Below are 12,045 nucleotides of genomic sequence, written 5' to 3'. Positions count from 1 at the left end.
AATGACTGTCCAAGATGGTTCAATATCAGTAAGAGCTTAAGGTGTGTGTGAAGGTGTCTTATGAGAAGAAACATAGTCCATTTCAAGTACAATAAGGAAATGTTTTAAAAACCTAAGTTTTAAATTTTACACCTATAAAATAACATGCTATGGATTTTTCCAGCATCCCTAGCTTCCTAATTCTCCTGATTTTCCTCTGGCAAATCATTCCTACTCTGCTCTTAGTTCACAAGGTCCAGGAGGGACCTCCTGACCCTGATGATCCAGGCCTGGCCAGAGCACTCACATTGGTCATCCTCAGAACCGCTGTGGGACTTATAAAAGGTGTCCTATTTTTTATTCTTGATTGGCATTACTGCAGGATTTATTACTGCCACATAAACCCTGAGCATCTCTGTCACCATATGGAGAACGCAAGCTTAAGAATGATACTAACTCAGAAGAAAGGTGAGTGTGAAATGTACTGATTTCATGATGCCCTGAAATGATATTATTGATGTTAAATGATGCTAGCCTCTGAATTTTGCCATCCCTAAAGCCACATTTACTCCACCTGTACCCCCAGATTTTGAATTTACAGGAAATACTGGTGGCAAACCTTATTCCTATTTTCTGCAGAACACAAATAGTGTGGTTTTTAGCTGCACGTCTAATAAACTAATGAACGAATGTTTAAAGAGGTTGAGAAAATATCTATTTTCTTCATTCTAATTTAAAATACTTCACCCAGTATGTAAAGAAGAAAATTTATGTGAGAAATCATGTTCAAATTAAACAGTATACCACAGGCATGGCTAAGCTACCAGTTTTCCCTGCTATAATGCTTAAAACATGTATTTCCGAGTCAGAACATAGTACACTTAGGTCATCTTTCCAAATAACAGGCAAACAGCTTTATCATAAGAACTATTAAAATAATAACACTCATATTGACATTCAGAATAATAACATGGAAAGATTTCACATTTTTATCAGATTTCTTTATTCTCAGACATAAATGATTCAGTATCTAATTGTGAAACAGCTGAGTCCAGGGAAGTTTACAGAACCAATTTAACTGGTTTATTGCTCAAATTTCAGTACCATGTGTTTTCTCCACTTGTATCAAAATCATATTTAGGGGCTTGCCTAAGGATTTTTGAATCTTGTCCCAAATTCTGGAAAAAAAACAGCCTATGCACATCTGTGCAATTTTGATAAATTAATATTTCATTAGCTGGAAGAAACAGAACTTAACACAACTCCCACACTGGTGATATGATCGGCATTTTCAGAAGGGTAAGATTTCACATTGTTTTTCCATGTAAAGGCCAAAGCCTCATCGGTGACTCTAATTACGCCTTTTCATTTATCTGGGGATAAGCATGCTTTTCACTCTATCTACCCAATAAAGCCTTTTGAGTCTGTGTTCCTACAGATATGTAATCATTTGGTTTCTTTCTTTCCAGTCATTTTTTTCATTTATAGGTATTTTACATACATATATACAGCTATATATATGTAGCTATACATGTTATATAATTTTATACCATTTTGCATTTAAATAAGACATTTCTAAGTTATTACAAATTCATCATAATCATTTTTATGGTCAAATCTGCATACAACTTACTAAGCTATTTATTAAATGTTTACCATTTAAACAGTTCCTATTTTTTTCTCTCATGAACAATTCCAGAATGTTCTTTGTATGCAAAATTTTGATCTACTTGTAACTTTTCACTGAAAAATTATCTGTGAGAAATGATTAAGAATTTTAAAGCTCTGAATATATTTTATACTGTACTCTTGCTGAAATGGGCATTGATGTCTTTCTTAATTTGGTTAATTTAATAGGTTTGTAAAAAAGATATGCTGTAGTTTTGACTATGAGGCATATTTTCTATAATTATGGGCAATGATTCTCTAATGTGGGTACTAAATGCTTCTGCTGATTTTGTGAACCTAGGCAGCACTGCCCAAGAGCATACAGTGACACAAATGTTTGGAAAGCATATTTTGTATCAAGAATTTTCAACGTGTGTAAGTCACTTGGCCCAGCCATCTCACTTATGATAACCAAGCCTGAGGATACAACCCAACAAGGGACAAGGGACTTCTGTATAAAGATGCTGACTGCACTGAAAGCTTACCTATAAGTCACCCTCTGTGAAGCTTGGATGTGACTGCCTGAGGCTCAGATTTTCATGTATGTTTGTGGGGTATGTTTTTCACTTTTGTGAATTATATTTTCATGACCTTTCCTCCAGGTATCCGCAGTGTTAAGTTTCAGTTTGTGACCTAGCGGCTGAAGTTAATAATATTGCTCTGAAAATGACAGCTTCGGTATCACCAATGAATAAGCTCAGTGAAGGTGGAATGCATTTTCTTGCATCTAAGAAGTTAGAATCTTGTTTCTCTGAAGCTCTACTTTAAAAATTCTACTGCCATTTTATTCTCCAACAATTTTTAAGAAAACAATGGAACTGATATTCACATGATAAACCATAAAAATTATCAATTTCGAGTCAAAAAATGACTATATTTGAGATTTTAAAAATTAGGATATCCCATTTACATATATTTTGACCAAATATTTAAAGGAACACTCAGCACATTGCTATTATTCAACAATTACAAAGAACCTAATTAATAATTACTTTTGTTTACTGAATAATTATAAAGTAATATGATTCAATACATCACATTTGAAAAAATAGACATCTAGTCATTATAAATAAAGTAAAAATAAGTATTGTTATTTAATCACAAATAAAATCACAGGCACTTATAAATAATAAACTATGACTAATTACAATCTGTAAAGGTAAGTTTATTTCTGCTTATTTCAATTGTAAGTCAGTGTTGAGCAAACACATTTAGGCTTATTTGGAAGGGAGATCTACACTTAGAATAAAATTCATATTTCCTGCTCTTTAAAGTCTGTGTCAACATCTTATGTAGTTTAAAACTTGGTATGTATGCACAGGTGTATAATATTCATATGTATACAAAATGTGTATTATCTGTACACTGTGCTAATTTATGAACAGTCCATCCCCATTGATAAACATCCCCATTGATTACCATAAATTTTTAGGAGTTTTAAAAACAATGTTAAAATTTTTGAATGCACTGTTTTTGTATTTAGGATGTCACTGGGCTTATCTCAAGTTGGTATTTACTATAGTTGTTATAATATCTGGTTATTAAAACATAACTGGCATTTTCTCTGGAAAGAAAAGAATTTTAGAGACAAACAGGCATGATTTGTATTACCTGAAAGTACGTGAACTGAGAATGATAAAGATCCGGATAAACATGAAGAGTGGTTCCAACTACAAGCAGCAGCTCAAATTTGTGGAGAGACGAGCTAATGTACCCAGTAAATCCCAAACACCATATCTTCAGAAGTGCTTCCAAATCAAAAAGGACTGTAAAAGCCACCTAGGGGAACAAAGAAATGGTTAAAATTGGAATCTAAAACTACAATTGATTTCAAAATATTTCATATGTTTTGTTAGTATATGAATTTCAGCCGCTATCATAACAGGGAGGAGCCCACGAGGATCCAGAATGATATTTCTTAAAAACATAGTTTTAAAACACACCAACTAGAACATCACAGACCAAATAAATCTTAGGCAATCAGATACATATGTTAAAATGTTAAATGTTTCTGAGTGGTACTTCTTCATTGTTCAATATTTAATATTATTTAAAAGTCATCACTATTTATAGAATTACTATATACACAGAAAGGCTGCATTTTGGTATAATTTGTATTTTCTAAAAATAAAGTTTCTATAGTGCATATGGTATATTAGAAAATGACTTACATATTGCTTACTAAGTGTAATTAAACTAAAATTAAAAAGTATCTATATTGTCTATGCTTTGGGCCACATAAACAGCAGAGAAATTTGGATTTTATACTAAGCAATTTTTGTGTGTGTGTATGCACACATGAATTAATATATTAACATACGTCTACATTATTAATTAATGAACAATCAACGTTACTATATGAATAAATTAGTTAAACCTCTTAATTTATTACATTCATTCTATAGATTTGCTACTACAAATAACAATATAAAGTATGAATACAAACACAGCATGCTGTTTTTTTTACTTGTCCTATGGGTAGAAACACTCGTTTTATAAAGAAGTTTACAAATGGAATTAAAATGGCAATATACGATTAATTTATAATTAAAGAGCACAAGAGTTAATGTTGGAATTAGTCATACATATCCCTCCTAGAAGATACCAGATGATTTGCTGGAGACAGGAATAAAGCATAGCTTGCTTCTCTTTTTCAAGGCCAACATAGAAGGAATTTTCTTCCACACACATTTGGAAAATGTGGAGAAAGCGGAGTTTTAATAATAGCATTTTTAGGCATGGAATACTAAGGGGAGTGCAGATGGTTAACTTAGATGTGAGGAGGAAATTAGCTTTACTTCTCAATCGAGCACTTCTCTAGACCCAACTTGCTTTATTTAAACTGACATAATTTAAAAAAATGTAACAGGGTAATACATTTTAATTGTGAAATAATCTCAAATACACAAAATATTAATACAATTCCTTGGCCTCCTTTCTCAGATGATTGGTGTTAACCACCCTCCTCAGTTACCTCCAGTGTAATCTCAACATATATAATCACGTAATGGGCTTGCCTTTTGTATGCGACTTTGCAACTTCTCACTGACAATCACAGACGTCCCTCCAGGTTAAGAGATACAGGTCCTACTTATTCTTTTTATCAGCTGCATAATTTTGCATAGTATTCAATGTTTGTTTAATTCAACATTTTCCCTACTGATTCATTCAAGGGTGGTACAGTTTTAGTCAAGTATAGTCAATTTACAATGTTGTGTTAACTTCTGGTATACAGCATAGTGATTCAGTTGTATATATATATATTCCTTTTCATATTTTTTTTCATTATAGGTCATTAAAGGTACTGGATATAGTTTCCTCTGCTATACAGTAGGACCTCATTGTTAGTCTGTTTTAGATATAGTAGTTAGTATCTGTAAATCCCGAGTGTCTGTGAGTCTGTCTCTATTTTGTAAATAAGTTCATTTGTGCCCTTTTTTTTTTTTTTAGATTCCACATGTAAGTAATATCCTATGGTATTTTTCTGTCTCCTTCTGCCTTACTTCACTTACTATGATGATCTCCAGGTAAGGGTGGTACTCCTGGGATAAGAAATCATCAGGAAAAATGGTTAAGCATTTGCTACTTCAAAAACAAGACTGCACTGACCACCCTTATACAATATCAGTTTTTACTGGGTTTTCATATCTATAAATAGAGTCTCAAACCTGGCATTTCTGGGACAAAGGAAAAGTCTGTGCACTTTAAATTTTAGAAAGTATTAAGAGATTACTTTCAAAATATTATATTAAGTCACTTGCCTTTCAGCAAAGTAGGAAAGTGTTTCTTATCCTAAATCTGCACGATCACCAGAAGTAATCACCCTTAATCAAACTTTTGCTTATCTGTTCATATGTGTACTGATGATTTAGATTTATTTTCTTTTTAAGACAAATTTTCTGTTCATAACCTTGCCAGTTTTCTATGGTGGTGTTGTTTCTTTCTTATCAGTTTTTGAAGTTGTTGATATTAAGGACATTAATCTTTGTCTGCTATGAACAGCAAATATTTTTTCCCTAGTCAACAAATTGATTTTTAACCCTAGTGGCATTAGTTCCATAAGCACTTTAATTTTTATATAGTCACATGTGTCTATCTTTATAACTTTTTTCTTTACCTTTTACATACAAAATAAAACTTTAGAAGAATTACAATCAAGTCTTCATATCCAGAAACACACTATGTTTTTCTCTATTTATTTGGACTGTATATTTTAATAAAAATTTCCCCATAAAGATATGTTATTCTTTGATTTTGAAATTTATTTCTATGGATTTAATATTCCAGTCACTAATGCAAATAAATTTTTTACTTAAAAAATTTTTTTTACCATTCTACCTAGTTATTTCCAGTTGAAAGAAAAGCTACTGACTTATTTACATTGATTTTCTCTACCCACCTTACTAGATTCTTCTACTAATTCCAATATTTAAAAAAATCTCTTGGGCTTTATAAAAATATGTATATTTCATCTGCAAATGAATGTAAGATTTTTCTCAAGATTTACTTTAGAGTTAAATGTATTAACTCTTTAGCTATAATGATATAGCCAAATAAATGCTAAGTAATGTGGTAGTAATAACTAGGATCTATAACATAGTCTTTATTTTCAGTAGAAGTTTCTCAGCATTCATGTATAATTGTTTCAGTGAGTTTGGGCAATAATTTATGTCGTGTTTAAGGACTTCCTTTCTCTTCACTCTACTGAGAGGGCTTTAGCCTTTAATTCATTAATTCACTGAGACAATGAAATTTATCACAAGAGCCCTTGATGTTGACCATTTGTCTGTTCCTGGAATAAACCCTAGATGCTTATGCTGGTTTTACTGGATAGCATTTTATTTCTAACTTTTGTAGTTACTATCATATACAAAATTGGTCTATAACTTTACTTGGACTACCATTATCAGGTTTGGGTTAAACCTATGCTGGCTTGATCAAACTTATTGTGGAGTTTTCCTTCTTTTGTATGATCTGTAATTTCTTAAATAAAATAAGAATTATCTCATCTTTGAAAGCAGACAAAATCCAGCAGGAAAACCACATCAGAAAGGAAAACCAGTCCTTTTTGTAACCGTAGATCAAAGCTTTCTAATGTTCAATGATCCACTTTCTAACCTTGTCCATCAACTTGATAGTTTATACTTTGCCAGGAGATCGATTTCCTCTAGATTTTCAAGACCTGATTTTAGGGTACATTTTTTTTTTCCAGAAAGAACTGGTACACCAGTGGGCAGGACATTGCTTACAAATTTGGTACCTCTTTAAATCAATTTCTTGGCTGACATTTCTCAGATCTGAAAGTAGCATGATTTTTAACTCCAATCCCAAGTGAGGGCAGGTTTGTGTTGACACATTTTCAGTAAAGCTTCCTCCTTTTCTATTCATCTGGAGTCTAGGTCAAGACTGCAGGTTTCCTCACTATTTGCTTCTGAGGGATGAACACTTTCCTTCTCTCACTGAGGTACAGACCTCATGTGTCCTGATGTTATGTGAGGCGGGGGTTAGAGAGTTTCTCTATTCTGACTCTTCACCTTGGGGTCCAGCTCTCAATGGCAAGTTCTAGGTGACAAGGACATGCAAATACCATCAGAGCAGCCACTGGCTTAGTGTCCACCAGGTGTTCTGCACTCACATGAGCACTTCATTCTTGGCGTTGAGAACATTCCTTAATTTTTTGCACGTTCTACTAAGCAGTTAAGATGTTTTAACATTTTGGGTGTCATTTTTAGTTGTTTCACAGAGAGATGATTTTCAGCCACCTTTGGGGGCCACCTTGTATGTATTTCCTATAATCAATATACTATTTGAATTTTGTGTTTAAACATAATCATATTTTCTATGATTTTTAATAGGAAAACTCAACCTGCTTACATTTAATGTACGAAGATTATCCCTTATGTTTATGGCCTTACATTTATAGTTCATTGTGTGTCATTGATATTCATCTTTTATCCTTTTCTTGTCTTTTCTGGTTTGGTCACATTGTTAATTTCTTTCTCCCCCTTGTTTATTTGGACTCTGCTTTTCTAATCCCCCAGCTTAATTCCCAACTGTAATAAATCCATGTATACTTTTTACTATTGCATCAAAATTAAAATAACTGTAAACTCCTTCCTAATGAGTGAACAGATTTGCTTGTTCACTCATCCCTCACACGCCGGCCAGTCTACAAACGGCCCGGTAGACTTCTGTCACCCCTACGCTCCACTGACATCATAGTCTTCCTAAATTCTGCTTTTTCTGAGATCATCCACAAATTTAATTCTAGTTTCCTGAATTGTAAGTATTCCTTTTTTTTCAGGGTCCCTAATTTGACATCTCAATTATCATCCTCCATTTAGATCCAATACCCACTGCTTTTATTTCCTTTTCATCTTCCCTGTCCGGCTCTGTGGAGTGTGATGAATGTATCTTATGCTTAGCATACCTTGGGTTGGTTTCCTCAAATAAACATCAAGGGTTGTATTCTCTCTCAGTCCTTCCTTACCTAAAATGCATTTTTAATACTGATACAAATATTTTGGCTGCATACAGATTCTTGAGTTGTGGTTTTTTTTCTCAGTGACCTATCTATCTATCTATCTATCTATCTATCTATCTATCTATCTACCTACTTACCTACCTACCTACCTATCTATCTATACACACAGGTTCACTGCCTTCTATTTTCCAATACTGAGGTTGAGTCATCTGAAGCACAGTATATTTATCGTGCTTCTGCAGGTAATTTAAGCCTGTTCAGGGGCTTACAAAGGTCTCCTCTTTATGCTGCAACCAAGGAAGGTCACCACGATATGCCTAGGAATTTTTTCTTTTCATTTAATCTCTCTGAGACTTGGTGAACCTTTCAAGCTACAGATATATGCTTTTCCTCAGTATAGGAAAAATTTCTTCTCTCATTTATTATTACCCTTCTTCTGTCTGTTCCCTTTTTCCTTCAGGGGCTCCTTTTATTCACATCTGAGTGGCTAGTCTCTTGCTTTTCCCTCATCCTTTCTACCATTTCTTTATTTTTTTCCCCACTTGATCTCCCATATTACTAATTAGCTCTCATCAACAACCATGCCCTTTTCAGCTCATTTTTTGAAAATTTTAGTCAAAGTTCAGAAGTTTTTTGTTTGTTTGTTTGTTTGTTTTTTTGCCTAATTAACTATCTTTGAGACATTGAAGGAAAAAAACAACCCCCAAAACCAAAAAACAAACCTCCTCTCTCTTCCACCAGTCCTACTTGACTAGGAAACTTCTCTACTGGTGTTCACCTCGGATTTCCCAGCTCCTCCCTGTTTCTGAGCCCCATTGTGTGAGAATGTTCTCCTTTGCTTGCCCAGGGCTATGCGATTTTGTTTGTTTGTCTCTAATGCTCTCTTGAGCAGTGGTAAACGAGGGGTAGTAGAAGGCACTGTGGTTCTTGTGGTAAATGACCGGAGAACCACGGCCCCTCTGCTGGGCAGCAGGCGGATTCGGTTGGATATCCCGGGACCACAAGCAACCAGTGGGCAGATGCAACTCCTCTGCAGAGTCAGGGGCCAGAGGACCCGAACCCCTGCCAGAAGTGTTAACAAGAGGCAATTCCTCTCTAGCTCTGGCTTCTCACGCCAGGCCCTGCAACACCGTGAACAAGTCCAGTCCCTGCTCTCTCCCCAGACGTCTTGGCAGATTTCTGGAGAAAATGAAACTTGGATTCTCTGTCCTGAAGGTCCCCCTGCAGCCTGACCCGGCTGTTGTGTTAGCAGAGGGAGCAGAGACCGGCACCCACACCTCCACCTCTCCCTTCACCTAGGTTTTCAGGCTTGCATTCCAAAGGGAGGAACGTAATCATATCAAAGTGGCCTTTTTTTCAAAAGTAAGGAACTATCAATAAATGTCTGAAATATGTCCCCAAAGATTGTTTAATTATATATAAATACAACTAATCACTTTACTAACTTTGCATTTGCTATCAAAAGACAGATGGAACGATCCATGAAATGATCATAATTCATAATAAAATATGCAGCTGGATCCATTTGCATTCTTATTTGCCTGGTGGGAAAACTACATGCTTTTCAAAGACACTAAAAGGCATGAAAGAAAGATTCAGCCAACTATTTTGTGATTATGTAGACATACTCGTATTTCCTCTGATTTTCCCCACTAGAATTCCTGATTCCACTTCTCCTGGGAGCAAATGCCTTGTTTTTAACACAGTTAGTTAATTGTTACAAGCTAACTCTCTAGTTCTCCGAGAAACAGTATAAATCCCAAAGTGGTAAAGTTTCACGGAAAAATATTATACCTAAAAATATATCTAGCTTATTTGTAATTATGGTTATTCTGGTGGACAGAAGAATTATGCCAAGAGTGGAAGAAGGGATTTAGGAAAATTAAGTTGTCAGTTATTTTAGTATAGGTTAGAGGGCTTAGCATAGGATTTTAATTCTGTGGAAGGCAACAACAGTTCAGAAGAACCAGGGTAGAGGTGGTGAGGAAGTAATTTTAGTAGCCTCCTCTCAATGGGTGGCTCCAGCCTGTGTCAGTGGACTCAGCCTTGACGGTTGCTGGACGGGGTAGAACTAACTACAGTCACGCTGCCGGCCATATAAAAGGGAGAAGGCCAGCGGGCTGTCTGCAGAACCCAGCTACCTGGAAGGGCTCCCCATAAGCATCACCTGACCATGTGTCTAGAGGTTTTCTGCAAATTGTAAGCAGTCAGCGTTGCAGCCTGTGGGATGGAGGGCTTCCTCCCATCCCTCCTGGCCCGGGAGCACTCCACGGCCTTGGCCTCTAACTCTGCTGCCCCCACATCAAGAAGGTCACAGTGGGACCTTTCCTCTGTATCGAATCAGGGAACATCACACCATCTGTGGGCGCTTACAAGCTGAAAGTTGTCTTTTTAAGGGTGAAGGCAAGATTTGTAAGAGTATAATAAACTCTCCATAAACATTTTTGTCGCATGACTAGAAAAAAACCTGAAAACAATACACGAAAAAACTATAATATTTCTTTCTTCTTACAATTTTCCTAAATCAGTGTTTTGCAATCTTTTTTTTAACCCCCTCCCCCACCAAGGAGTCTTTTTAGGTATTTTGTTTCTAATCACCACACCATAAGGAATTTTTTGGCACAGATACGTTCTAAATGTGTTCATATACTCCACAGCTCCGCATCTACTTTATACGTAGAAAGAGTAAGTTTCTTTTGGCCTCTCCAAGAATAACTGTTATCCCCTTAGAGTTGAGAATTCATGCTGTACACTTAAATTAGGTTTGTTGTCACCATAGAAACTAGTATTTTCAGGAATGCAGGTTATATGAGTTCTTTAAACACTATATTTTTCATATTTATTTTCCAAATTTTCATCTCATAATATGTATGCCATTTAATATATACCAAAACAAATCTAGTCCTCAAGAAAATTATCAACCAAGGAATGCAGATTTAATTAAAATGAAATTAAATTAAATTAATTTAATTGAATAAATAAAAATGAAAGGAGTTACTATTCTAAGAAACATTATTATATTTGCTCTGAGGTTGAAAGCATGTAGCTTGTGAAAAGATTGTTTTTTTTTTAAGAATGAAAAGTGCAAGAAATTCATTTAAAATACTTATTTTCCAAAAGAACTTGTAATTGGATTTATAAGGCTAGCAGGTAAGACAACGAGATGATTGCCAAGTTTCTGAAGCTCAGGAGAAAAGTAACTGAATGGACAATGACATGCTTAATATAAATGGAGCAATGGAAATTGTTCTGCCCTTTTAATTCAATGAGTAATGTATGAACATTTATAGGTGACAAATTATAAATGAGCTGATTGTGCCACACAGGTCTGAGAAGATAAAATGGAAAAAAGAGATACTGCCCATATGTGCAAAGATACTTGAAATATGTTATCCAAGATTTGTGTTGCAGACTCTATTTCATAATTTCACAGAAACATAGTGGATATTCATGAGAAAATGAATGCATATTTAACACAGAAGAAGATTACAGGACAAAAATCACAAGAAACCCAATTCAGGTAACCCTATTCTAAATGAGATTCAGATTAAATAACATCCAAGTAAATGATTACCGGCATTGTTCCAGAGGTGTCTGTAAATCACCTGCTCTTAGTTTATCAGGTACCATCAGTATTCTAGACGGTTATAGAGCAAACTTAGATGGATCACTGAATTGCTGAAAAATGTCATTATTCTATTATTTTTCACCTAACAAGATACTGCCCAAATCCTTTATAAACACATGAAAAAGTTACAGTCAGAAGAAACTTATTTAATTAAAGTTTCCCAGAAAATGGAACTAAATTTGATGAAAATATGAAAGACTGCTGGTATAGCAAGATGAGTTACTTTCAGAATTCAGTCATTTCTTGTGATTAATGAGCTGAAATATGGGTGTCAGGTTTTGTTGGA

At 34.8% G+C, this 12,045-nt stretch overlaps 1 protein-coding gene across 4 annotated transcripts in view; it reads right to left on the bottom strand.

Annotated features, from left to right (window-relative positions):
- Positions 1-12,045, bottom strand: part of NALCN (sodium leak channel, non-selective) — a 265,237-nt gene that overhangs the window by 134,983 nt on the left and 118,209 nt on the right. For all 4 annotated transcript variants that reach the window (XM_031466281.2, XM_064492994.1, XM_064492995.1 and 1 more), the window contains one exon: positions 3,259-3,426. In XM_031466281.2, coding sequence (XP_031322141.2) covers positions 3,259-3,426 — 168 coding nt within the window. The remainder of the gene's footprint in view (positions 1-3,258; positions 3,427-12,045) is intronic.

Source organism: Camelus dromedarius, chromosome 13, assembly GCF_036321535.1.
Source record: "Camelus dromedarius isolate mCamDro1 chromosome 13, mCamDro1.pat, whole genome shotgun sequence".
NCBI classification, from domain to species: Eukaryota; Metazoa; Chordata; class Mammalia; order Artiodactyla; family Camelidae; genus Camelus; species Camelus dromedarius.
This window is presented reverse-complemented; position numbering and strand designations above follow the sequence as displayed.